The following is a 27,881-nucleotide window of genomic DNA, read 5'->3' as shown; positions in this document are numbered from 1 at the left end:
AAATCTGTGCATATATGTGCTGTCAACAGCTCTTGTTAATCAGCTCTTCTCATGAGACCATTACTGTTGTCATCCAAACCTCTTTTCACCTGGCTGTGGGCATTGCTGTGTAATAGCTCAATGGACAGATTGAGGAAGGGATTTCAAGTGTTGGGAGCTCGTCAATGGTCACTGATCATTCTGTGTTTGGCAGACATTGCATAGTCAAGTAGTGTGTGCAGGTGTGGTGGTTATGTTCAGCTCGATGTAGGTTTTGAAGAGCAAGCCTCGCCAATGTACAGACACCATGATCAGTATTCCACACAAAAAAGATCCGAAATTAAGGTGAAATACGGTTCAGCATTCAATGTTGATGCGACAAAGAAAGGCCCTGAGAGTTCCGATCCTTTCTTATAGCATCCCTGCCCTCTCGTCAATGAGTTGGTATCGACTTAACTTCACAATTTCTTGGATGTGTTTTCGTTTCTTTATTTGCAAAGATAGGCTCGTCCCTACGCCGTTACCCATCACACAACCTGCAAAGGCTTGTGAAGTCCTCAGTGTTTGGCCACTGCCAGCACATACACACATGGCACACTGAAGTGTGCAGGACAAAAAAAAAAAAAAAACAACAACTCTGCTCTGATAACATGTTCACAAAGTCATGACATGGATAAGAGTCACACACACTGCAGTGGTAGCCTCCAACCTGAGCCCAGTAGTGACAAGGCACCCGCTCGTGCACACAGAAGTCAAGGTAAAAGATAATGAGTTTATTTAGTAATCAGCAAATAGCTTTTACCCACCGGGTAAGTGGTGAAGCCTGTGAGGCCTCGATAAGATCGTTTGCTTTCAGGTGTTTCCCTGTCGCACCACGTCTGGCATTGAGAGAAAATTGAATAGGGTGACCTTCTTTGCTGCAGAATCAAATTGACTGCATTTTCCCCAAAAGGTTCGGCCTTTTCAATTATCATAAATTTGTGATATTGCATCCTCTGTCATACACACAAACATGTCCAGGCAAAGAGAAACACTGAAAAGCTCCACATCCTGTCCACTGTTCCCCGGCCCTCTTTGCATTGGCATCTTTCCGAGGAAGACATTACAGTGACAAATGAAAATTCAACGAAACCTCAATGGGCTTGGCAGGCCCTAAAAGGTCAGGAGCTGCGTTTGGGTGCATGTGTATGTGTGTGCGCGCATGTGTGATTGTAAGTACATAAAGGTGGTGTCAGTGGAGGATAACAACATTGAGTCAGCTGTGCAAAAAGTAAGAGCGTCTGCTCCATTCTGCTCCCCTCGCAAATCTATGTAAATGTCAAAACCAAAGTGACCTGCCCTCCTCATGAGCGCAATTCTTTTATGGACAGCTACACTTGACTGCTGATGGCATCCCATAGCCAAGAAATGTGACATTGCCTGTTTCAGCAAGATCAGAAACAATCTCCATGCCTCCTTTTCTGTCTCTTTCTGTGCACAGTTGGTCCCTTTCCCTGTGTGCCTATAACACATTATCAGCACTGTGACGGTATGTTCAAAGGACCCTTGCTTAGTGGTGCACATTCAGAGCTGCCGACTTAAGCAAATAGCTATTTGCATACCATTAGGCAAAAAAAGCAGAGGAAAGCACCATTTCTCATCCCATCTCTGCATCTAGCTGAATATTCTTTATGTGAGGCTCCAAATCCCAGTTTTTCTCTCCCTCCTGCTGTGGCCGTCAGAGCAAGTCAGAGGCAGAGCAATCACAGCAATCAGTGTTTTCTCGTGCCAAGCCGATTGGGAAGTAGCTGCCAAAACAAAAGAGTGAGTGTCCAGTCATTATGATGGTGTGTGTGATTCTGTGGTGTTAGCAAATGATTGCTTCGTCCATCTGTTGGACGACTGGAGGAGGAAAACAACAGCAGCCTATGGCCTGGCTGTAGATTGGGAGGCTCCATCAGGACACACTGATCCCCCCCCGTGATGCTTGTTTGGATAGCGCTTTGAGAATTTCTGCGAGTTCATTTTAACACAAGCCTGTGTGTACTGCATGTTGTGTTTGGATGGAAGTTTATGAGATTACTTTTAATAGTGCAGTCATTGGTTTACATTGTCACCCCGGCTGTTGTTTGATCATTGGGCTCCTTGGCAAACATTTCTAGTCGTGTGTGCTTTGGTGGTGTAGTGTAGGGCTGAGCTGTTTGGGTAAATTAACAAATTGCTATTTAATTAGATAACTCGATTTTATGTATATCACCATCAAAGCATGTCCTCACTGTGTGTGTGTTTCCTCCAGGTTCTCCGGTTTCCAAAAACATGAGGTTAATTGGACGATCTAAATTACCCATAGGTGTGAGTGAATGGTTGTTCATCTCTATATGTTGGCCCTGCAATGGACTGGCCTTTCACTCTATGTCAGCTGGGATTGGCACCAGCAGCCCCCAAACCCTCATGTGGAGGATAAAGCGGTGGATAATAGATAGATCACCATCAAAATATGCGCTATACTGTAGTTCAAGTTAGGGATATGAAGTGTTTCCATGTATGTATTACATTTTTAAATTTGGATTCAAAGATAGAACAAAGAGGAATTCAGTGTGAGCCTTTGCAATTTGATAATTGCGTTGTCTCAAATTGTGATTTTGATTTTAAAACAGATTAATTGCGCAGCCCTACCTGACTGTATGATTTCTTTTTTGGACCATTAGCTTGACTGACGGGGCCTTGTGGCAGCCTTGGCTAATCTCAGCAGATGTAGTGGTAGTTTCAGGTGGTTCGTTTCAAGCAGCTGGTTTACTGGTCAAACGATTTTTCCACAGAGAACTACTGTTAACATCTCTTCAGTTGGTGTCTCAATTTGATCAAGTTTCTTGTAACAACATTTCTCCTTTCTTCACTCCCAGATATCTTCTCTCTCCTTAGTGAACCAGCTCATCGGATTGGGCTCTAACAGTCTCAAATGGTTCCCAGGAGAAGCATCATCTCTGTACACACACACACATCCTGGTCCTCATTGATAGGTCCAACCGTTTTCTTGCTGATTTATAACTCGGGTAGCCTTATAAACGGAAACAGACATCTGGCACGTAAACAGTCAGCATTTGCACCACCACTTACACTTCACTCTGAGAGCTTCCCTTTTTTGAATCGCCGCACAAAAAGTGAATTCCTGCCAGGATGAAGGGATTATTACGAGGCCACTAAAATCAGCAACAATATTTTCTGCATTTAGATTTGACAACAAGACGACACTATGACACATATAGTGATTTTGTATTATGGTGATAAAAACATACTTGGATTTTTTTTGTGTCCACAGTACTACATTTATTCCACAAAATTGTTTACTTGGGAAATTGTGATGGAAAACTAGAGCTAACAAGAGCATTTATTGTGCTGCTATGTGCTACAAAGCCAGACGCAGCCCTGAGCCCACTGAAGGTTTAAATTTAGTTTAGTCAGAGTGTGCCACCGCTGCCTCACACACACACACACACACACACACACACAAACACCGACTCACACAGGGACTTAACAGTGTTATGTATGGTTTTGTTGCTCTGAAAAGGCCATAATCACCTTCTCTACATCTCAGTAAGCCCATGCTAAATGATCAGACGTCTCTAGTGGCTGCCATGATTTGTCTCTCTACCGTGCATCCTACCTTACCCTCCCTGCCTCTCGTTCTTCCCTCCCTCCCTCCCTCCCTGCTGCCATATGTTGTGCCTGTGTGACCGGCCGACGTGTCAGGCCTGACTAACACCTTAACAGCAAGACTGACTTTGATTTATTTCCTCTGAAATCTGGGGGCTTCGGGTAATAACACAGAATGACATTATTTGTTTATCAAATCCAAGGCTGCTTTTCTTGGCAGAGTCGAGCTGTGGCAACTTGATACCACCCCCAATTCTCCACACACACTTATACCCCCACGCATTTTCTGATTATACCATGATTGTGCCATTATTAGAAGGTCTGAGTTGCTTAACCTCGTCCAAGGGAAGGCTTTCGATATTTGACAGAGCAGAGAGCGGACAAAAAAAGTCAAGACTGAGATTAGGAAACGCAATTAAATTGTCACAGCACAGATTTAACCCCACCATGCAATTTAGGGACCAATTTATTAGAATATTTTCTGACTGAAGAGAGACAGAAGGAGTAAAGTAGCAACATTTCTTTAAATACCAGTTACCAATTTTAATGGAGATATTATATCTTCCCTTTCAACTGACGATAACAGCTGGGCTGTTAATCTGCTGAAGCCTCATTTTGGTGATATTGAGTGATCAGGTCTATCATTCTCGCACTTTCACAACACATTTTGTTCCTTTTAGCATGTAAATGACACATTTCCCCCAAAAAGCTTGTTAATATTTGATCAGAGGCTTGAAATCCTCAAGAAGCAATTAGCAGATTTAATGTGGCTATTTGTTCCAGTGTTCAGAAGTGAGTGTTTGTTTAAGCCAGCACCTTCACCGTTCCGTTATCAGCTGTGTGAATAGTATCTCCTGGAACACAATGCTGCGCTATAGAACTCAATAAAAGTCTTAAAGGCAAGGGCAATCTCAAAGACAGCCTGCCTGATAACAAAAGGGGCCTCACTTGATAATGAACAACTGGAATTGTCTTTCTTTTCTCTGACATGGGGAAGCTGGGGTGAAGGAAGGGAGATGGAAGCTCTACCAGCACTTGCCAGCATGTTTTATGGCTAATTGGAGCATTTGGAATAAAGCAGGCTCAAAATGGCACCCTTTAGAATTGGAGCGGGGTTAATATATTGTGATCCCACAATTAGCCCAGGATTGTTAAGATCTCTTTAATTCGGTGAGGTCCATTAAGCGGGATGGGCAAGAAAGTGTTCCCTGCCGAGACAATTTTTCTCCTCTCTCTTTGTGCTTCCTGCCCTCTTTTCCTCTCAGCAGCTGCTCCACTAATCAATATAAGTGGACATGGCAATAAGCAGTTTGCCAGGTTATCCCGCTGTCCCCCCCCTTTGTGTGTCATATTTCCTGAAGTCCACCTACATAGAGACTTTGTTTATAAATATACAAGTGGCGAGTGAGTCAGTGGTAGTAGATTGACTTTGGTGTGGAGTCTCGGCTCTGCGCGGTCCCTCAGTTGGCACAGAAAAGCTCATCCACCTGAACTCGGGTAATAGATCATGCTTTCTGCGGAGCAAAACTGATCACTGAGGTTGGCTCTTTACCCCAGTTTCTCAAATACCCACTTGGCCTATGAGTGCCTGCACTAGAGCCATAGCAGTGGCTGCAACATAATCGTCACGACTCGGAGTTGTACAAGTGTCTCTTTCAGAATACTAGAGTTCCTTCTGGGTTATCTTCGGGGACACAGTGTGCCTGTGGGAGCTTGCCAAATGGTTAAGGTTCTTGAAACAAGATTGAAATCACTACTTTTGAGCTCGCCACAGCCTCAGATTCCCCCCAATCCTTTCCTAACCATAACATAATGAAGCTTGTGTCACGCACATTGGCACAAGAAAGTATTGCCTTGAACTTAATCTAGAGAGGTGAAAAGAACCACCCCTCAATACAGCAGTGCTTAGTTGGTAAGTTTGGACCTAAACACATTTCTGACACATTTAAGACTCATTTGTGGTCATCTAAAATTATCCTACTTTTAATTTCTCCTGTGAGGAGTTATGTTTGCGTTATGCTCAGAAAAGGCTCCAGATTTATCAGCAGTTAATACCTACCCACTTAATGCTCAGGTAATAACGTGGGATGGTGGAAAATGGTGAACATTTCCACAGCGCGGGGTTCCAGCACAGTGGATGTGAAGCTCCTTGCAAGTAATTAAACAGCATGCCACCTCATACAGCACAATTTCCTGTGAAGAATTTGCTTGCCAGTACAGCATGGCCCCGGTCTATGTCGTGTTATCTCTGTGAAATATGTCCACTTTATCATTTCTTTTTAATAATGACTGATTGCTCATGTTGTTCGATGAAAATCTACTCAATAAGCATCAGTTTGACGTTTTCCTCTTTATTAGGCGGCTAACTAAATGTCCAAGATATCCGTCTCTTCCATTACGGGTAGTAGGAGGTGGGGAACAAATTATGGAGGCTACTATGCCATTGATGAATCCACAATTGTGCCGTCCACAGTGTGTAATTGTGTAAAATCAGTGGGGTAGACGGACACAATTGTGTGCATATGGCATTCTGGATCTAGAGATACAAAGAATGGTGGCCACCTCAGCATAATTATGACCACACTCCGTTGCCGAGTGATGATAATCCTGCCGCGTGCATAAAGGGATTTGTTGTTGTCGGGCTGGCCACAGAGCATCCCACTGTGACGACACTGCTTATCTTTCCGCTGCCTTCTTCTCCCCCGAGACTTTATGGCCATGGAACTTAAACTTCCTGTTGTCACCTGTCACAAGTCGTCACTTGTTTGTGCAAATGCACAGCCGTGCACACACACAGACGCTTTGTCACGAGAGCTGCGTTCCTTTCACTCTTAATATCTATCTGCTGCTCATTTCTCACCTGCACAGTTGTAATCCCACAGTAAACCTCCCAGGTCGACAGCTGGCAGCTCATATCTCTCTCATTCCCCTCAATCTCACTTTCCATCTCTATATGTTCATCTCTATGTCTCTTCATTTCTCCGTCACACACACATTAAGCATTAAACAGCCAGCTGCAGCAGGAAAACAACGCTATGTCAGAAAGGAGCTGCATGGCAAGAGCAAGCTATATTTTTGTATGAAACTTCCCTCCCATTGTGAACATAGGTGTCATGCCACTTGTAATATATCACACTTTGTTAGCGTTAGCCGATGGTAATTCTCCTCCTCTGAAGACTGCTTGCAACCAAACTGATTTTCATAAGCAAGAGAGGCGTCAACTACTGCTCATTAAGTTTCCTTTTCCCATCATCCAGCACCCAGACCCATTCCTGTCCTCTGTGGACACTCACTACTTGTCAACTCTGGTAATGGGTTTCTGGGGGTGGAGATATTATTTTGATCCAGTGAACTACGTGTTTAAAATATGAGTGACAGGCTTGATATTTTCAAGAATGTCAGAATAGAGCCAGTTCATCTGCAAAAAAAAACTGTATTAGTAGTAAAAGCATCTCCCCCAGACTAATATGTCCTATTTTGTCTCTGTCTCCCTGTTTTTCTGTCTCTGTCTTCTCCCTTTTCAACCTCCTAAGAAGATAGATGAAGAAAATGAGGCCAACTTGCTGGCAGTGCTTACAGAGACCCTGGACAGCATCCCGGTGGATGAGGACGGATTGCCTTCATTTGAGGCCCTGGCAGATGGGGACGTGACCAATGCCAGTGACCGGAGCTGTCCCTCCTCCCCTGACGGCTCACCACGCACCCCAGAGCCTGAGGAGCCTTCTCTGGTATGACCGAAAGCTCCTCCTTTTCATTATACTTTCAAGCAACACTCAAAAAGCTGAGACCCGACCTCCATCCTTGACCACACTGTGTTTTCTTTAACCAGTCCATGCCAAACACTAGATAAGACACTTGAACAAGACCGAGCACATTTTGACTTCTGTATTTGGCAATGCCTGCTCTGCACTCTGAATACCAGCCACATTGTTCCAATCAGATTCAAATATGATTACTTAGGCTGCATTTACACTGCATGGTGCAAGTGACCCAATTCTGATCTTTTCCTCCCATGCGGCACAAATCACATCTGACCCATGACAGTGTAAGCAGGAAAAAACACATGGATTCAGATATCGTCAGATCAAATTCAGGCCTCATTCGAGTGTGGAAATAAATCAGATATGAATCAGATATGTGCATTTGTATCTACAGTGTAAGCGGACAGATCAGATTATTCCCCTGTTGACGTGATATGTGTGTCTTTAAAAAACAAGACAGTGGCAAATGACATAAATACATGTGTACACTATCCACGATCACATTACCCTCTAACCGGTGCAATGGAGGACAAGGTCTCAAACCAATGGACCTTAAGCAAGTTCACTTCTTTTTTTTTTTTAGGTTTTCAGCCTATTAACCTTTTTCAGCTCAGTCACCAAGCTCACGCTGTGGTTTTTTTTGAGTTAACCAGTGTAAATGCAGATTTTACATTACATGTCACGTGTCTGATTTCAGATATGGGTCACTTTTGAAAGATAATGTAAGCAGTGATATAGGTAGCAAAAATTGGATTTGGGCCTTTAGAGATCAGCTTTAATACGCATAACCACACTTGTTTTGCATCTGACTGCCCTCTTGTATGTGCAGAAATGCCATTTTGCAAGCATCATCAACAATAGAATATGTATTTGTGTTTAGGTGTAAGATACATTTACTTTACTTTATAGAAGCTTTTGCACTGAATTTGTGGGTGAGATTTATCTCTCCAAAAATCGGGTGTGAGTCACTTTAGCCTAGTATTCGCAATGTAGCCTATATATGTGTCGTGAGAGCATGCAGGGATGCAGATGCTGGGTGGAGGGAAGTTAATGGGATGGATCAGTGTGTTTGCTACTCACTACTAATTATGTAATGTATTGTGGCACCAGTTCAATGATATGGATGCTGTGGTGGGACACGCTATGGTTGACACACTGCCTCTGGCCCAGAAATCAAGCAGGAAAAATTGCAAAAAAACTATCTCATCTCATCTACTCTCAGTGGGCATGATCTAATCCTCTGTGCTCATCGAAAACCCCCCACAAAAAAAAAAAGCCTCTCAAAAAACAAAGTAAACAAACAAACAACAAAAAACTTACTTTTGTGCTGCTGTTATCATTTTTTACATAGAACTGTACCATCTGGTTATTTCTCTTCAATGTAAAAGTATTTGACCTCAAATGTTCTGTTATGTTCCGTTCTAGTCAATTTTATTCCATGCCGGTCCACGCCCGTGTGTGTTTATTCAATCACATTTGAGAAGACTGAATGTGTGTACACAAAAACATAATGAAAACAAAAGAAGAAAAAAAAAACTTGACTTGTCGGGTCACGTGTTATAAATTGCTTGCAAATATGTAATCTTTTAGTGATTCTTTCTTCTCTGACTGCGGTCCCAATTTTGTCTGTTTTGTACACTTACATAGCACAGGTTGTCTAATTGAAAGAGAATGGTCATTTGCATAACCCACTCTAGTTTCCCTCCACCTCCTTCACCACTTTCTCTTGTTCTGTTTGGGTCCATTTGCAGCTGAAGAAGCTCCTTCTGGCTCCCGCAAACTCCCAGCTCAGCTATAATCAATACACAGGTGGCAAGGCACAGAACCATGCAGCCAGCAGCAACCACCGGATCAGACCACCACCTGCCGTCGTCAAGGTAGGGACACACACATGCACACACAAACAAATACATGCACTGCCTTGCTGCGTATTTCACTCATGTACACACTTTTGTTTTTGTTAGCAGTTGTTTATTTCACTCTCTCTGGATTCTTGCTCTCCTTCCCTCTCATACTTTTCTTGTTTTGGTGGCCGCCTTTAGAAAATGTTAGACTACTGCTCTAGTCTGCTCTCCCCGGGGGACATCCCATAATGAAAACAGGCTGATTGCTGTTGGGCTTTCCAGACGATGCATCGGCACCATTGTCTCATTAGCTCCACCATTTATCCCACATTGGTTTGCTGCCTGTTGGAAAATAAACAGCGACAGTCACTCTTATGGTGAGATTGATGCTGTGAGATGACAAGATCAAAACATTAGACTTGATGCTTGCGTTATTTACATCTCAAAAGGGCCTTTTTTTTTTCAAGTTAGTTGAGGTTTAATTAAGACATTTAGCGCTTATAGCAATTGATCATTTGATCTTGTCCTGGAAAAATCTCCCTTTCCCCAGTGCTTAAAATCCTCAGGATGTGGGAAAAAAAAGCATCTTGATGATGATGTTGTGTGATAAACAAACACAGCACAGACATAGATTTGTGTGATGCACATATCGTGTTTGCATGTGGAGTGCCACAGTCTTCCTCACAGAGCCTATTTTCATAACGTGCCTTTGAGCCATCCATTTCTGGAGCACAGCGAATGAGGACTCCCGGAGGACATGGTGAGCGTACAGAGTGCTCGGAGGGCCACGCAATTAAGATGATGGGCGGACCGCACTCCCACCATCTCCTCCCAGACAGTCGGGCAACCACTGTGCTCAGGCTGTCTGAGTCACTCGGTAGCCTCCCCCTGGCTCCGTCTCTGTATTTGTTTTTGTGCCAAATAAAGCACAAAAGTTTTCACAATTAGGTGAACTGCACTGTACTGCTAACGGTTTATTTAAAGCTGCAGTGTGTGACTTTTTGGGATTTTTGTTGTAGATGATTATTCACTTTATTGTTTGGTCTTTGTGAACAGAGACGATGCAACATTATTTGTACGCTGCGTCCTTTGAATGTAACGGACAATGTAAGTCAATATATTCCTCTATGTTTTGCAGACGGAGAGCCCCTGGAATGGCAAAGCAAGAGGGGGTTCCGGCTTACAGAACCGCCCGGTGAGGCGGCCTTGCACTGAGCTGCTGAAATACCTAACGGCCACCGATGACATCCTGCTCCACACCAAAGCCAGTGACGCCAAGAGCACGTGGGGTGGTGCCAGTGGCAGAGACAAGAGTGGCCTGGGTCTCGGCGCCTCTTCCTCCTCCTCTTCGCCGTCCTCGTCCTCCACCTCCTCATTTTCCTCCCTCTCCTCCACCTCCTCATCTTCCTCCACCGCCTCCAAGAAGAAGTCAGCTGTGTCGTCTCAACAGCAGCAGCAGCAGCAGCAGCAGCCGCATCACCAGCGAGGTGAGAGCCAGGCTGCAGGCAAGGGTAGTGTGGCTGGTGTTGGGGCTGGGAAGTGGCAGCATTGCACTCACGATGGCGGTATTGAGGAGTCGGAAGGTGCTTCTATCTCTGTCAGCCACAGAACCTCCACCTGCGGCCATGCCTGCCCCAAACTGGAGCACGGGCTGCCCAGTGAAGAAGGAAGGCCGCCAGGCGATGTGGCCCGCCTGGCCGCCGCTAGGTTTATTAGGTATATGCATTCTTATTCCCTCCCTCCCAGAGAGGTGAGTCACAGCTGTGAGCATTGCCGAGAGGCTGTGGGCGCCACTCAGGCTAGTAAGGGCTTTGGCAGACAAGGCCGTAGCAAGAATAGTGGCGCTTGCCGTGCACCACGTAGGCACATCAGAGTGACTATTAAGAAAAGAGATGAGAAGCCAGGGCACCCCTTACTTAGCCAGCTGCTCACCTCCAAACAGAGACCTGCTCAGTATTTGGCCCACTATTCACAACCTAAGATCACTCCTTTGCCCCTCTCTCTGGGCAAATTGACAGGTAAGCGGTACGAGACTAAATCCCAGGCTGGTTCAAAGGTGGAGGTGGAAAAGTTCAGAGGTACCACTGATCTTAAAAACTGTGGAGCAAATCAGGCTAAGAAGGTGGACTTGGTGCCCATGTTGTCACCTCTTGCCTTAGACTTGGAGAGCTGGGTTAGCCAGTCAGATCCAGGGCTAGACATTGGCTTTGGACTAGAACTGGATTGGCCAATCCAGGGGGGCATTGGGGAGGATGTTGACCATGGTGATGATTACGATGGTGTTGATGGTGTTGATGATGATGACCATGTCAGGAACAGCCCCACAGCAGGGCTCTCACAGGGCCCAGCAAGCCCACTCTTCCCAGATACTAGAAATGCAGAGCCCACCCCTCCCTGCATCATACAAGGGCAAGGGAACCCACACAGGCAGGCGCTCAGCGAGCACCCAGACGACCAGGGCCACCCGTTGTTAGGTAATCATGACTGCATCCCCCCCACTGGCCTTATCTCTGCTCTCTCTTCTCCCTCTCCTGCTCTAACCACTTCCCAGTTTGACTTCACAACTAACCCCTATTCTAATTTGAATCTAACAGTCATTCTGAGGGCGTAAACAACAATGACAACAAACAGCCTGCTAGCCAGTATTTTTCGGTAGATGAATCCTTTGAATCCTTTAAATACAGTGAAAAATAAAGAAAGGGGTGGGAAAAGGGGTGAGCCTTGTCTTGCTACTGTACGTCTTGTTTTCATAAAGTCGACCCTTGAACCATCTTTTGCTGACTGAGCTGAGTGTGCTGACCATGTACATTTCAACTCGGGTGCTGCTCTTTAGCGTTGTGCTATTAAAGCCACAATTCCTTAGCTGGAGCACAAGATGGCCAGAGCCTCGGGCAACTGCACAAGCTTCCTTGACTCTCCTTTCTTCCTTCCTTTTCCCCCTTCCTCTGCTGTTGGTGCATGCCATAATGACTTAATTGTCCAGGGAGGGGCTCACCCACTGTCATGTGTCTTGTTTGTGGCATTGTCTCTTTTACGTCTTTATTCCATTTCAGTCTATTTGTTGTCCAAAGCAGGGTATGTCTGTGTCTAGACACCTGTGAACCATGTACCATCACTTCATCCTGCCTCACAGAGTGAACAGTCCTATCCTAAGAGAATAAATTGTCAAAGCGGGGTCAATCTAATAACATGCTTTGTACATTAGTGTCCATAGAAAAACCTAACCATGGATGGATGTTTTATTTTTAGTGATATTTTCATTTAATGGGCTAGTTTGAGATTATAGTTGCAGAATGTGGACCTTTTCTCTTCTGCCATGAGTGTTATACCTAGATCAATAATTACCCATGCTCCTTTGTGTTCTGCAGCCAAACCAACCACCTTGCCACTTCCTTTGACCCCAGAGTCTCCAAAGTAAGTGTGAGAAGTTTTTCCACATTATTCTAGGCACAAAGCAACAGCAAACTACAGAAAAACAGTCGAAGAAGACTATGTAGACTACCATCCAAGTTGAGGCATTTTTGTGACTCATTTCCATTTCTTAGATCACAAATCGTTTGAAGTCTTGTTTTCATGTGAGAAGTAAAATGTTGCCACTTTCTTTTTGTCTTCCAGTGACCACAAGGGATCACCGTTTGAGAACAAAACCATTGAACGCACATTAAGTGTGGAGATCGCTGGAACCCCAGGTAAGAACACACTGATTGTTGAAGACACATGCTGCTGTTGTGAAAAAAAGATTATTTAGTCGGGAAAAAAAACCCTCATGCAGCTAGTAATGGGTTAACTCTGGCATTTCCAACATCTTGATAGTTCCATCACAGTTTAAAGTTCAAGGTGAAGGCATAGGAGAACATTTATGTGCCTGAGTATTGATTAGGCTTTCCAATCTCTTCAGGGTTTATTAGCAAACCCCCTCCCATCCTCTACCATCCCCTGTCCCCTCTTAGTGAAGCATTAATATGCCTTTCTTCTTCCTCTATCAGATCCTAATGCTCTCTGACTGACAGCTTACTTAGCCTACACATCTTAGGGAAAATGAAATGGCATTGTTTTAATGGGTTTTTGTGATGTAATTTAGTTTTGCTTGCATGATCTGTGCCCCCCACCCCCCTCGAAGTCCTTAACCATGCATGCATTTGTGAGTCATTTTCCTGTGTTAAGACTTGCTAAGGATGCTGGTTTGTAAATTGAGTCAGTGTGAGTTTTGACATTATCCTTTTGTGTTATTAAGTTATAATTAATATGATTATAAGACAAATATGAAGATACTCTCACAGAAAGCTGCATTTTTTTTTTTTTTACTATTTTACACTGTCGAAATTGTGTCAGTAATTACTGCCTCCTACCCTAGATTAATCATCTTTGAGCAATAAAAACAAAATGGCTGTGCGTTAGCCTCTAATACCATGTGACAGTGCACCGGTCTCACTTGGTATTCATTTACTAACGAAGGAAATGCTTCACACCCCCCCCCCCCCCCCCCCCCCCGCGCCTTCTTCTGTGTGGGCTGGAAAATTGATAAATATCAGACCCAAGGGGGTTTCGCTCTACCCCTCTGACCTTGGTCGAAGTGCTGTTTAACACTTTTGTGTAGCTAAGCTTCAGGGGTCAAAGGGGATGCTTTTTGAGACCTAAAGAAGGGAAAGAGCAGGGCTGCTTAAGCTCTGGGGCAATCAAGCACAGTTAATATTTCTTCTTGTTTTACTGCATGTGGGCAAGTCTGGTGACCTGTGGCCGAATCTAGGCGTCCGTTCTGTTTCGCTGCATCCATGTTTACAAGGACGGTCAAATGAAGTCCTTCACCTGCCTTCACCATCCTGCACAAATGTAGGTTTGAATATTAGCAGGAAAGTCATTAGTCCCAGAACGCTCCAGGTTACTGAGCCCCTTTTCCGATTTAGGGATTAACTTTTCAGTCCTGTGCTCTATGAGACAGATGGATAAATGGTAGATCCCAGTAAGCGGAGGAGAAAGCATTTAAGGTCAGGAGTTAACATGTCCTTTGCAGATTTAGCGTAACATTCCACTTGAATAGGTATTATGTTGGTGTTAATGATAACTAGATGGAAGTTAGCCAAGTAGGCGGTTCCGTACTCCACTTTGAAGGTGGGGAGACAACTCACTGATGCAACTTTCAATGAACTGTTGCCAATTTTATGACTCTATTAAGAGTTGTAGTAATAGTGGTTACTGTTTCATAAAACAAAAAAATGAATTATGTGTTACATCTTGTGCTGAATCAAATTATTTTCATACTATATAATTGCATTTTATGAACCATTGGTTGCATTTTTTGACACTTCACAGAGAGGTACAGTGAAGCTACAACAGGCAGTGCAACCCCTAGGGATCTGACTGTTCAGGCCTAATCTCTGCCAAGCTAATAGATTTACCCTGTGTTGCCGTGTTGTCTTTAATTACTGCATCTCATGACACTGGGGTGGTCTTTGTGTTGCTATTTGCACAGCTTACTGGCGGATCAACTCTTTAAGCCCAGAACTGTTATTCGCTTCATGGTCTCCTCACAAGTTGCAGGCGGACGAGCAAAAAATATTGTAAAATGCTCCTCTTTCTTTCTGTTTTGCTCACTTGCCTCATCATTTTCTCCCTGGTGGGTACATGATTGCGCCTGTGTCTGTGGCTCATCCATCACAAGCAAGATTGACTGAGAGGCCCATATTTATCTAATTCTGATTTATTTCACCTCCATCGCTAATGGCTCCTAGTTTATGACCCCACGCGCACATTGTTTTGGACAGATGGTGCTTCATTGGGGAAACAGAAGTTCCTCAGGCATTGTGCAGCAGCCTCTCCCTCCCCCTCTCTTTCCGTAGCTCATTTCATTGGCATAGTGTGAGCGTCTATATGTCTGTAGCCCCAGAATTGAGACGAGGGGAGAGCAATAAGTGAGATATTGGGGATTAGATGGGAGCAATCTTTCTTACAAACACATCCATATAATAAGTAGGATGATTATTTGTTAGATCAGGAATTCCAAACACAGCAAGCGGTTTCAGAAACGTGCACATATATGTATTAAATTCCCCACCTCTCTTTGTCAAGCTCCCTTCCTAGTGCCTACTCCAGCACTGGATTTGATACTAATAGCTGTCATTTGGTGCAATTCACAAGCAAGAAAAGAGCGATGTGCATTATAAGAAAGGCAAAGAGGAGGAGAGAGCGTAGGTGTCTCAAAGTGCCTGAGTTTGACTCCAGTGAGAGACTGTCAGTGACAAGTGTGTGTGGGGGGCACATTTGTTCTGCAACAAGACAGAAACAGGAAAAGATGCCAAGGGAATGATGACAGGAAGGAAGAAACTGAGACTGATCTCTGGAAGATGGCAGACAGGAAGAAAGAAAAGGGGAAAGTATGAGACTAAAGGAGAGGAGGAGAGTGAGAATGAGAATAATGGCGGCGGCTGTTTGTGTGAGTGCATTAACAATGCTATAAAGTGGGCTCATCTCAGGACTTCCCATATAACTGCCATCTGTCTGGTTGTAAATCTGTAGAAGGCAGGGGAAGAGATGGAGGGCACGAACAGTAGGGACATGCCATCTGAGATGAATGACAACCCATTTGCCTGTACTTCCTGTGGTTCCATGACATAGCAGACATTTCGCCACGGCAAGACATGCTAACATATTGACATAAGGTATCTTCCTACATTATTTGAGACAGATGGTGCAGGAACATTTTGAAACAAGCATGGCATCATGTCAGTGATTGCTAATTCAGACCGATAAAAAAGGCTTTGGTTTTATTCAGATGAATTGGCTGCTGTCCAGTACAGACATTTGTGTGAGGTAGGCAGAGATATGATATGTGTCCTTGTTTTTTTTTTTTTTCCATTGGATGCATTACATTTGTCCTCTATACAATTGTGTGTTGTGGTTTTTCTTTTCAAGAAAAGGGATATTTCCAAGGTCAGAGAGGAATGTGGTGGCAAGTCATCCGTGTTACAGCACCACCATATTAAGTTACACCAAGCATTACATTAATCTGTCAAGATTGCAATAAAATAGAGATCAGGATTAGGCCAAGTGAAAGTGAATATTTTAATCAGGCATGTATCTGTGTCCACTGTCCATAAACTGACCTGGGAGTTTATAGATGAATGGGGGTTGGGGGGGGGGGGGGGCATTATGATTCCATTTTCATTTTACTGCACCCCCACCCCCTTCACCAACCACTGTTTCTTCCTCCTTCTGTAGGTCTGACACCACCTACCACGCCCCCACACAAAGCCAGTCAAGAGAATCCTTTCAAAGCATCGCTCAAAACCAAGTTGTCTTCATGTTCCTCCTCGGCCTTGGCATGCAAAAGAGCCAAGTTGACCGAGTTGGGCCCCAGCGCTCTGGCTCCGGCCTCAGGTGCCTCAGGCGGGGGCCCCAACAGGAAGGGTCCTGAACAGACTGAGCTTTATGCCCAGCTGAGCAAAGCGTCCACCACCCTCCCTTACCCCGCCACCCAACGCACAGTGGCGGGCAGTCTTGAGGAGCATCGCAGTACTAGCAACAATAAGCGGGTGGCGCCCCGTGGCTACAGTGACCATGATTATTGCCAAGCATCAGCTAGGAAGGATGGCGGCGCAGCCACTGTTACCACGGCTGCAGCAGCGGAAATGACAGTCACCTCAGGTGCCACTGCTGCTCCCATGCCTGCTACATGCATAGTGGAGGACAGTCATGTGGAATGTAAGGACTCAGCCATGCCACCATCCTCTTCATCATCTTCATCTTCTCGCGCTCCATCATCAACTTCATCTGGTCCTTTGGCTAAGCAGCAGAATTTTGCCTCTGTGGATGGAGAAGCAGTTCAGGTCCAGGGGAAGCAGACACTTACACAAACCACTGAGATTCCCTCACAAGAGGCATCTACTGACAGGGACCAACATCACCCTTCTGCCATCAGCCGGAAGCTCCTATGCGACCAAGAAATCAGAGCAGAACTCAACAAGCACTTTGGTTACCCCTTAAAAAACCTCTACAGTAAGGGTGGTCAGGAGAGAGAAGCAGACAGCAAAGCAAACAAGGCTGCAGCCCTTCAGTCTCCTGAGGAGCGAGTGGATGACTTCTCCTCCAAGAGGCAGTCTGGCTCCAGCTACCTGCATCCAGGGTTCCTGCCCTTTCACGATGAGCTTGAGCTGGGTGAGGGCCGTGAGAGTCGTTTCCTCTACCCATGGGAGGGCACTCCTCTGGACCTTCTTTTTGACTGCCCCCCCTGCTCCCCCTCCTGTTCCCCACCATCCAGCTGCTCCCCTTCTCGAGGCTCTGTCTCCCCACCTTCCTCTCTCCTCCTCTTGCCTGGCAGGCCTTTCTACTGGACCAGTAGTGGGTCCCGCTCACGTTCTCGTTCCCACTCTGGCTCCCGAAGCTCCTCCTCACATTACCGCAGGCGCTCCCTCTCCAGCTCACCGGACAGACGTCCCTCCTCCTGGTAATAAATCTCTCTAACACACACACACACACTCACACACACACAAACACACAGACTCTTTTGGCTGACTGAACCTTGGCTGCTCCCCACCCATGCAGTTTAAACAGAGCTTGGAACTAGCAGGGGGTCTAACTTTGGAGTGTTAAACAGGCCTGATCAGCCTGTGGACTCTTAGCGACTGTTCTCATCCTCCTGCTACTACTCTGGAGTTTTTGTGGCCCTGTTTATACCCCCCATTAACAGGTATGATCCAAATATAAGTACACAGCTCTAAGTACATCAGTTCTTAGAGTTGGGGATTGGAGGGAATCAATGCACTGCACACGGCTCTTCAGCGAAATAAGAATGTATTTGTACCTGTGGATTTATGATTAGATCACATGAGACAGATACAGAGCCCCTTTCAGAGATTATAACTACTGCTGGCTTTGTTTTAGTTTGAGAATCTTTAAAAATGATGATGTGAACAGTGATCAGTCATATACAATGTTCTTCCCTGTTTTTCATTATCTTTTGTGATGAGTTGTTGTCTTTGTGCAGTTAAATGCTTCATTTACAACACGTACTGTGTTTACAGCCAGTGTAATTGAATGGTCATGTCTTACATTTCCATTTCCCGTAGTATGGACAGAGATTATTTCTGATACAGCACTGAAAGACTCATCTGGATGGAGATTGTTTTCCATGACGTTATTTGACACAAATCCAAATTATCTGCATTTGTTATGCTAAGTCTGCCTATATAACCAGATGGCACTTTTATTTCGCTAAACTGATACAAATACATGAAAATACGTGAAATGTTTTGAGCAGTACAACTTTTTATCTCAGAGAGAGGAGTTACAGTATTTGGGAGTCTTCCTAACACTCAGACCCCTTCCTGATTTGCACCCTTGCAGACTCCTTTTCTCCATTTGCTGCTTGGCTTTTGTTTTAAGCAGCAGCTGTTGTTTTTACTGAGTGGCAAACCCTCCTCTTTTACATCCCAGGAGATGAAAGCCAATTCCAGGCGGTCGGAATGTTGTCTTGAAACCCTTCTCAAAAGAGACTCCTATCATCATAGCACTGTGTGAGAACTACATTTCCCATGTTTCATTTTGATCAGCGCCAAGGGGGTTTATGTTGGGTGTTTTTTTGTTTTGTTTTTGGTGGTTGAAGAACAGAGGCAAACCATTACTGAGAAAGGATCTAAGTAAATTCAGTTTGTCAGTAGTTGTTCATTGAGTGCCTCAGTTCCGGACTCGACTGCAGTGACTCAGTTTGTTTGCCTGATTATTTAAAGGTCACTTTGCTCTACAGAGCCAATAGAACCACTTTATTCCACCATCTTGCTCTCAAAAGTATTTTGTAATGTTCCCAAGGCATTCAATCTGAATCTAAAACTGAATAGCTATCAAAAATACTGGAAAGAGCCTGTAGATTTGAAAGTGACAAAAGAAAGGAGCTTGTTATGTTTTCAAATATACTACATACATGTATATATATATATATATATATATATATATATATATATATATATATATATACACATATATATATATATATATATCAGAATCAGAATTCCTCCCCTCTGTTTGAGTTTCCCAGTGCAAAATCCCAGAACTTTGCGAACTGGCATTGCTTTGCTTCACTGAACTGAGCATCCCTAACTGCTCTCCCTCCATTATTCAGGTCTTCCTTCTTCAGCAACACCTCAATAATTAAGCATCAAGCTTAAGGAGCACAGGGTGCAAGCTCTACAGTCATGCCACCAGGGCCCACATTGCTGACCATACCCTCATACAACATAGATAGCAGGTGCATGTATATGCTTGCTCAGGTGTGCACAAATATCTGCATAAAATGATGCATACCTCCTGTGGTCATGGGTTAGATTAGGACAAGGCGGGAAAGCCAGAATGCTTTCATCTGGTATTCAATATCAGACACAACATTTTCTACAAGTTTGTGTTTTATTCATTTTAAAACTTTTTTTCTGATGTGTGAGGTGAACACGTGTTGGAAAAAATAAAAAATATGCCTCTGTTTCCTCAGGTCTCGTCACAACACAGATTCAAGCACTTTTCGTTCCCGGACTCACAAGAGCCCCCACCCTCAGTCTCGATCTCCTCTCAGCCGCAGGCCAAGGTGATTATTGTGAATGTTTTTTTTTTTCATTGTTAACACCTGTCTGTCAGTCACTTTTGTTTATTCAGGACAAATGGGATTTTTGTAGAAGGTGCCCAGTGAAATTCACTGATAGCACTCGGATAAACACCAAATATTTCCATTCATTCATTCATACCTCTTTATCCACGTTCACACCTGGTCTCAAATATGTTTAATTGGTGTTTTGTTTTGTTTTTTAATACCAGTAAAAAGAGGTTTCCACCAAGTCATACTGGTGTGCATTCACACCTTGCTCTCGACTTGAAGCTCCCAGCTGTATAATGATGCTTATTCAACTTAGTGCGTCTGTAGTTTTCCATGAGCCATTGCAGAGGGACTGTTTCATATGCAGAGAAGTACTGGCACTGTGCAGGAAGAGAGCGAGAGCGAAAGACTGACACCATCTCAGCTCTCGGAGCTGATTTGGCATCCACGTGCCTAATGACACCCAACAAGCCCGAGAGTCGCTCATCAGTCGAAAACTTAACGGACACATATTTGTGCTAGTCTTGGGTGGGGGAGAAAGTTGCAACTTCCCTTCTTGATGAAGCCCTAACTAAGCAGAAAGTAATGACATGTGAAGTTGTGCTGACAGTTGCAGCTGCCTGGCTCCCCGACCGCGCGGCTCGCCGGCACTCCCGCGGGCCTGTCCTACAGCCTGTATAATCATATCAGTGGCGAGGAGACATCTTATTAACATGTCCATTTCCTTTTCCTTTGCATCCCACCTTCTCCGCCGTCAGTGGTGATAGAGGTTTTCCTTGGTGAATATCAGGCAGTTGTTTCGTCAGACGCGTAAACAGGAACGGTGAATGCAGAGGCACGAGCAATGACTGTGACGTCATCCATATCTCATCACCCGCAGGTATGACAGCTATGAGGAGTACCAGCACGAGAAGCTGAAGAGGGAGGAGTACCGCCGGGACTACGAAAAGCGGGAATTCGAAAGAGCCGAGCAGAGAGAGAGGCAAAGGCAGAAAGCAATAGTGAGTCAATGAACACAACTGCCACGACATTTCCTTCTATGTTTGGGTTGTTTTTTTTTCCTGCTTCCGCTGATAAAAGACAATCCCTGCTGTACGTGTACAAAGTCCTGCACACCCGCACATTCCTCAGACGCTATGTCTCACAGTGTCTCTCTCCTGGAAGAATACATTCAAAGTGAGTTACTGAATGATTCAGGCGATAGACTCTTCCTCTTTATCTCCAGGTTGTGTATTTTTAACGTCTCTGTCATCTGGAAATGCTGTCGGATCTTATTAATCACATGACGCCACTGGGATAAAAAACATGTTTAAATAGTGGGAAACAGAAACTAGGAGAACAAGACAGGTAAAAGGACAGAGAAGGAAATGGCGACGGAGCTCTCCGTCTTTTATCTGTTTTTAAAAATGCAGCCTGACGCAGTGAACATTATATTTCCCCTGCGTATCACCACTCTGTTTGTCTCGGTGTCAAATTACTCAGGTTTTTCAGCGAGGTAAACGCCACTGCCACCCGTTGATAAAGCACACATTAAATGATGCAGTAATGCAAACGTGGCTCGGCATGCATACTTTTTTTGATAGAGGGACAATCAATTAAGAACAGCAGACCCCAAGCTGTCAAACACGCTTTGGAAAGCAAGGGATGTGAAAGCGTCTCCTCGTGTTTGTCTTTGTCTCTCTCACTCGTTTTTTTTCCTTTCCTCATTCCCTCATTCACTCGCACACCCACACACACACTTGCAGCCCTCAGGGTGCCATCAAGAAACGACCGCCTATTTATCAGTTGTCAGCAACTAAACCCCTAATTCAGCATTTACTTTTCTTTTTTTTTTTGTCTCAAACAGTATGTAAGCATTAAAGAGAGTGGGACAAGCATAAATAACTGTAACCTGTAGTTAAATTTTATTTTTCTCAGCAACTCTGTAGAAGTCACACGGGGCAAAGGTGAACATTGAGTGCAGCACCAGGCGGCTGATTTACATATACAGTATCATACGACTACCCCCAAGACAGAGATCAGAATTTCAGCAAGACCTCAGTGGACTTGCCCCAGTAATGGCAAATAAATGAATGAATAAATAAATAACACTGGTGATACACCATAGCCCCAGGCCTGTGCTGTATTATATGATTAGCAGATGCAATTAAACTACTCACAAGCTATAATTGCAGCCTGGTGCACTTTGTTCTTAAATTATTCTGCTTTGACCTCCACGTCCTCTATGGTTCAAGGAATTTTTTTTTTTTTTGCCCTGTGGCTCACTACTGCTGTAAAGATATGAATATCTTTACAATATTAACAGACTCCCGGTTAACAGTGCGGCCTCGTGTGTTGTGTTGAAGTTGCAACAAAATCCACTTGCTGTTTTAATATATGACTGAGTCAAGTCACAGCTTTATTTTTAAATGTAACAAAGAAGCAGCAGCAGCCCCAAACTGAGGACATGGTGTCATTTGATAAAAATCATCCTGCCTCTGGTTGATGAGTGGCAGAGTGAAAGAGTTATTGTGCTGCCAAAGGCAGATTAAAGGCAAATTCCCAAACTGCAACACTATCAGATAAGAGGACGCGAGCTGAGCCAGTCAGAGAGGGACACAACAAGACAGACGGAGTGAAGCAGGAGTGTGGCCACAGGAGTCATCAGGACCAATTCATTAGGGCTCTGTGAAGAATAAGAGAAAGGGAGGGGGGGAAGGAAAAAAACACTCTCCCCTTTTAATATCCTTTTATTTTGCTCTGTCTTCCCTTTTTAACGAGCAGGAGGAGAGACGGGTGGTGTACGTTGGTCGACTGAGGTCCAACTGCACCCGGACGGAGTTGAAGCGCCGCTTTGAAGTGTTTGGCGAAATTGAAGACTGTGCAGTGAACTTGAGGGACGATGGGTAAGGCTCAGGACTTTTTTATGCACATATATTACATCATGTATATATATATATATATGTGTATATATATATATATATATATATATATATTATATTATATATACAGTAATAATCATAATTTCATGGGACAGTTTGGTGTCTGTGAACAGAGACTATGTGACATTATTTGTTTGCTGCGTCTTTCATCTGCAATGAGGCCCCATCAAGCGTTAGTCTCACCCCTGACTGAGGGAGTGTTTTTTTAGGGAGTAGATTTTGCTTGGTTGTGTTTTTCAGCCATACTCCAACCTGTTTATAGCTGTTTTGCTTCACAAGCAAATGTTGCAGGTGCCTCCGTCTATCGTGGCTTAAAAAAATGTGTGCAGCAAGGAGGCTTAATCAGCTTTGAGCGAAGTCATTTGACAATGGTTTAACTATAACAAGGTGACATTTGTGTAAATTTAAAAGCTACCCACTGCACTTACAACTAAGATTGCTTTTTTATTCTTAGTGTGTCTCCTGATTCATCTACTTGTAGCCCTTAAGCGCTCCGAAGATATGCATTTATTGATTCTCCTTTGCATATAAATAGCATAATCGTCATCTATGACAAGGCCTCCTGTTCAGTTATAGTTGCCCCACAGCAACACTCTGACGCAACGTTTTCTATTCTTGACCAGGGACAATTTTGGCTTCATCACGTACCGCTACACTTGTGACGCCTTTGCCGCCCTTGAGAACGGACACACCTTACGCAGGTCAAATGAGCCTCAGTTCGAGCTGTGCTTTGGCGGACAAAAGCAGTTCTGCAAATCACATTACACAGACTTGGGTAAGTGCAGCTTTGTTGTTCTCTGTGCCGCTCCCCAATGAGAAGAGGAAAGGGGGAAAGCAGGAAGACGAGGGTAGGGGGGGGAAGATTGAGTCACATTACACATTAAAGGAAACCTATCTCTGTGTTGGTGAAATTCTTCCACTCTTGTACATGTCCACCAGGCATTTGTGGCCCAAAAAGGGCGATGCGAGTTCAGGGGTCAGTCAGTGAGCAGACAGAGTGTGGAGCTTCATTTCCTCACTGCTGGGTTTATCTTCAGGAATATGAGGCAGACTCCATTACTCATTTGGACATTGGACGCTCGCTTCTGCTGTGGTGATATGAAAGCCGAGGCATTAGGGAGAAAGATAGCGCTTGAAAAACACATGTGCATCTGTGCCGAAGGTGTGTTCTCATATGTGTCGTGTGGGCGTGGGAATCACTTTAAGGAGTATGGAGAGGGAGGAGAGAAAAAAGGTAGGAAATAAGAAGATGAGGTTAGGAATAAGAAGGTTAAGTCCCAGCATCTCCTCCTCCTCCCCCGTAGAGCAAAGTTCCATCTGTCGCCAGCTGTTGCGGTGTTGAAATGTGGTAGAGCCTTGATGTGTCACATAGGGGCCACTCATTTACAGAGAGGGAGGGCCCGCCATGTGCACACCTACTTTGACAAGCCCGGTCATCGTGGCAGTGAAGCAGAATTCATTTTACAGTGTTTAGCCGATGCATGCGCAGCATCTATAATGGTCAGATACACAAATCTCAGAGAGGAAACTGTACTTGAATAAAAACAGCTCAGGGCTGAATGACGCATTTCATAAATAATGCAACATATCTGTGAAATCAAGGCTTTTTTTTTTTTTTTCCTCTGGCAACTCTCTCCTTTGTAAAATGTGAATAAAAAGAAGAGCCCACTCTCGTTTCTCAGTGATAAATGTGGCGATAATTGAGCAGCCGCAGAGAACTTTATAAGATACAACAGATATTGACTCTTGCACCTACGTGTATTTAACAGCTGAAATGTGAGATCAGGAATCTCCGAGGAACAGCTACAAAGGAGTCAAGGGGTTACTTGAGGGGAAAAGAGCACTTTCTTCAATGAATGAAGTGGTTACTATGCAGAAAACATGATGAGGAATTGACACGCAGAGAAACAGTTGCTAATCCTAAAGCCTTCAGGCCAGACATTATGCCGAGATTGACTAATCAGTCTAGTGAAACGGAAAGGCCTTCATTCGACTGACTCTTTGTCAGGAACAAGCTATTTTGGTCGTCCCTGTGCTGATAGCACAGGATAAAGAGATTGAGGGGGAAGGAGAGTCTTATAACAGTGTTGTGTGAAAACCTCCCCCCCCCCCCCCCCCCCTCTCAATCTTGTAGACCCTTTCTTGCTTCTTCTTTTTTTTTTGTTTTTGGAGACATGTCCATTAGTTTTAAGTAGAGCACCAGGGTATTTTTCATCCCCCAAGGTGCACAGTCTGACGCAATCTAGCCGTTGGCCATCGCATTAGATCATGGCCGGCGTTTCCTCGCCGCCACGGTCATTTCCATTTCTCAGCGCTGGTTGAGTTTGCTGCTGGGCCCTTTGGGGGGCCCATTTGTGAAGCTGTCTGTTGGCAGAGATAAGATACTCTCTATGTATTATCAGGTTGATCAGGAAAAGTAGGACATGGATACGTTTTCGCATTTGTGGCCTAATAAAATACAAATACAAATACAAATACTACCATGGCATGAATTCCTTGGTAATATTACTGTAATGTTATTACTTCATCCAGTAACAAGTAGTGTAATGGAAGACAGTAATAATATTGCAATTACTAAGCAAATTAACCCTTTTTTGTTGTTGTTTTGGTTCCTAAATATGAAATGTATGCATGGCAGGTCACATATTGCTGTGAGAGGATTCTGCATATAGCTAGCTTTTCATTAGAATTAAGTCCCAAATGAAACTTGTTGTATACCATTTTTTATTTGCATTTACAAAAGTAATATAGTAATAAAACAAGTACGTTTGATACCAAGCAGTAAGTAATATTTCCTTTGACAGGCGTATTATGTCATAAATAACTCACTACACTTCCTGATTAACTGATTAAAGACCAGATTTTCCCAAGGCTGTAAACACAGAGGGAAGAAGCTGGAGCTTCAGCAATGCCAACAATAGTTTGAGTTCATGAAATATTATCTTTATAAAGATGCACTGCAGCTTTTGGTCTCCATGAACAGAAACAAGGTGACATTATTTATATGACGTATTCTTCATGTGCAAACAGGCTCTGTGAAGCAATACTATCAGGACGGGGTCAAGAAGTGTTTATGCTGCCAAACTGCTGAACAAACAAGTTTTTTTGAGCAGTAGAATTCCCTTTTGAGTCTTTTCATGGACGTTTCTTTGTGTCTCGCTTTACTATCATGGTGCTGCGACATTGAAAAGCAAGATGAAGCTCTGGTTTTATGTGCATTTTCAAATCGAATCCTCTCGCCCCTTTTCAGATTCCCATTCGGACGACTTTGATCCAGCCTCCACCAAAAGCAAGTATGACTCCATGGATTTTGACAGCTTGCTGAGGGAGGCCCAGCGCAGCCTGAGAAGGTAACCAGTTCAGTGGCACCTGCTGTCTGTCACAAAGAGGGACGTCTTATACCTCACTGTTGTTCCCCGCCCCCTTTGACGACGAGACTACCAGAAGTTTTACACTCTATGTCATAGAGTATATGAGAATAAGTCTATAGACCTATATCAATAGAAATGAATATATCAAGAATAAAGTTTACATGAATATAGCTGCTGAAGAGCTGGAAAGAGACAGTGCATTGTGGGAAAAGCCAATGAACCCTCAGAACCTGGTGCACGTGATTGGTGCACTCTACTGCTGTACAACCATGAGTGAAAGAAGAAAAAAAAAGACGTTTTTTTTCTTCCTCTCCAAGTACGACAATGCCCACGAATATTTTGGGTGAAAACATGCAGCTTGTTCAGCCAGATTTGTTTTTCTTCTTCCTCTTACCTGTTTTGCTGTTGATTTTTTCTTTTTGTTTTTAAATCTGGTGTTTGGATCTGGTGTTACATTACAAACAAGAGTATCGGGGAATTGTCTTTTTGGAGGTGAGATTCTCATGGTAACGTCGCCGTCTACATTTTATGGAGAAATGTAGCAAGTGTATTTACAAAAATAATATTTTTATTTTGTGTACATATCGGATAAAGTTCTTTATTTGTTACAGCTATGCACTGTAAAATGCAGCCTTTTTTAAAAATAAGGAGAAATTTTCTTAATTCAGAATGTCGATCTGTAGTCATTACAATACTGTAAAACATATTGTACACCTACATGATGTTTCGAAGACATGATATGATTGTAAAAAAAAAAAAAATGAGAGAGGAAAAAATATGTGTCCAGTTGCTCATTTTGAGGGAGCATGTGAACAAACGTCCTTTTTTAAGTTATTTTGCTGGGGGAAAAAAAGAACTGTCAACCATGTATAGTTTTCTCTGTTTATAATGTTTCTCAATCAGTGTTTTTGCTTATACAACCAGTCTAAAATGCATTTTTAACGTGTTTTTTCATGATTGTAAAAAAAAAAACAGTTCCCCATTTTTTTATCAATTATTTCCGAAGCAATCAGTATATATATATACAGATCTATATCTCAGTTTGATTTTTATTGCTTTGTCTGCTTTTTTTTTAAATGATCCTCAGTGAGAGAGAGAAGACACTTCATTCAAATCTTTTTCAAATCATTACAAACACATATTTATCTATTTATTTTAATATTTGAATCAAAGAAAAACATATTTATGGGCTCCATTTCACGTGGCGTACCTCATGAAATTGACTATTTATGTCGTCTGATTCTGATTTGTGTTATTTAACGTGTAATCACTAGACAGGGTGTACAATAAATGGTTTGGTGGGGATAATACAACCTTCTATGCCTTTCTGAAACAATCAGAACATTCAGCTAATCACTCCAGCAGCCAACCCCTCATCATATTTGTGATTTTTGTCTCCGCTGTCCAGCACATCGCTGGTTGTCCTTCACACACACACACACTCACATGCAGAACATGAAGCAATAAAATGATTTTGCAGGAATTTTTTTTTTTTGTTGTGCCGCCGTAAAAACACATGTTGTCATCCGCTCCACTCACGCTTGATTTTGTGAATGCCAAACGAAAGTTTACAGTTTCCTTTTCCTGAATTTTTTAAAGATCTTGTATTTGATGTAAATGATGCTACTAATATTCACAATAATTACAAGAGAATTATTGATAATAATGACAATAATAATGATAATAATAACAATGATAATAATATAAATGAAAGAAAAGGCTATATAAAAAGCAATAAATTATTTTTCAGAGTTGTATTTTAGCGCTCCTACTGTTGTGTGATATTTTGGACTTGACCC

General features: G+C 43.5%; 1 protein-coding gene across 9 annotated transcripts in view; it reads left to right on the top strand.

The window, feature by feature from the left end:
• Window positions 1–27,565, top strand: part of ppargc1a (peroxisome proliferator-activated receptor gamma, coactivator 1 alpha) — a 281,554-nt gene extending 253,989 nt beyond the window's left edge. For 3 of the 9 annotated variants that reach the window (XM_058624730.1, XM_058624733.1, XM_058624735.1), the window contains exons 3-13: window positions 7,146–7,340; window positions 9,125–9,250; window positions 10,356–11,691; window positions 12,586–12,631; window positions 12,833–12,906; window positions 16,433–17,657; window positions 19,692–19,784; window positions 20,671–20,791; window positions 22,554–22,675; window positions 23,335–23,486; window positions 25,962–27,565. In XM_058624730.1, coding sequence (XP_058480713.1) covers window positions 7,146–7,340; window positions 9,125–9,250; window positions 10,356–11,691; window positions 12,586–12,631; window positions 12,833–12,906; window positions 16,433–17,657; window positions 19,692–19,784; window positions 20,671–20,791; window positions 22,554–22,675; window positions 23,335–23,486; window positions 25,962–26,065 — 3,594 coding nt within the window. In that variant the 3' untranslated portion in view covers window positions 26,066–27,565. The remainder of the gene's footprint in view (window positions 1–7,145; window positions 7,341–9,124; window positions 9,251–10,355; window positions 11,692–12,585; window positions 12,632–12,832; window positions 12,907–16,432; window positions 17,658–19,691; window positions 19,785–20,670; window positions 20,792–22,553; window positions 22,676–23,334; window positions 23,487–25,961) is intronic. The other 6 variants (XM_058624732.1, XM_058624734.1, XM_058624737.1 and 3 more) reach the window with 3 other exon arrangements.
• The last annotated feature ends 316 nt before the right edge of the window (window positions 27,566–27,881 follow it).

Source organism: Solea solea, chromosome 3, assembly GCF_958295425.1.
Source record: "Solea solea chromosome 3, fSolSol10.1, whole genome shotgun sequence".
Taxonomy (NCBI): Eukaryota; Metazoa; Chordata; class Actinopteri; order Pleuronectiformes; family Soleidae; genus Solea; species Solea solea.
The sequence above is the reverse complement of the archived record's forward strand: the minus strand, read 5'-3'. Positions and strand labels throughout refer to the sequence as shown.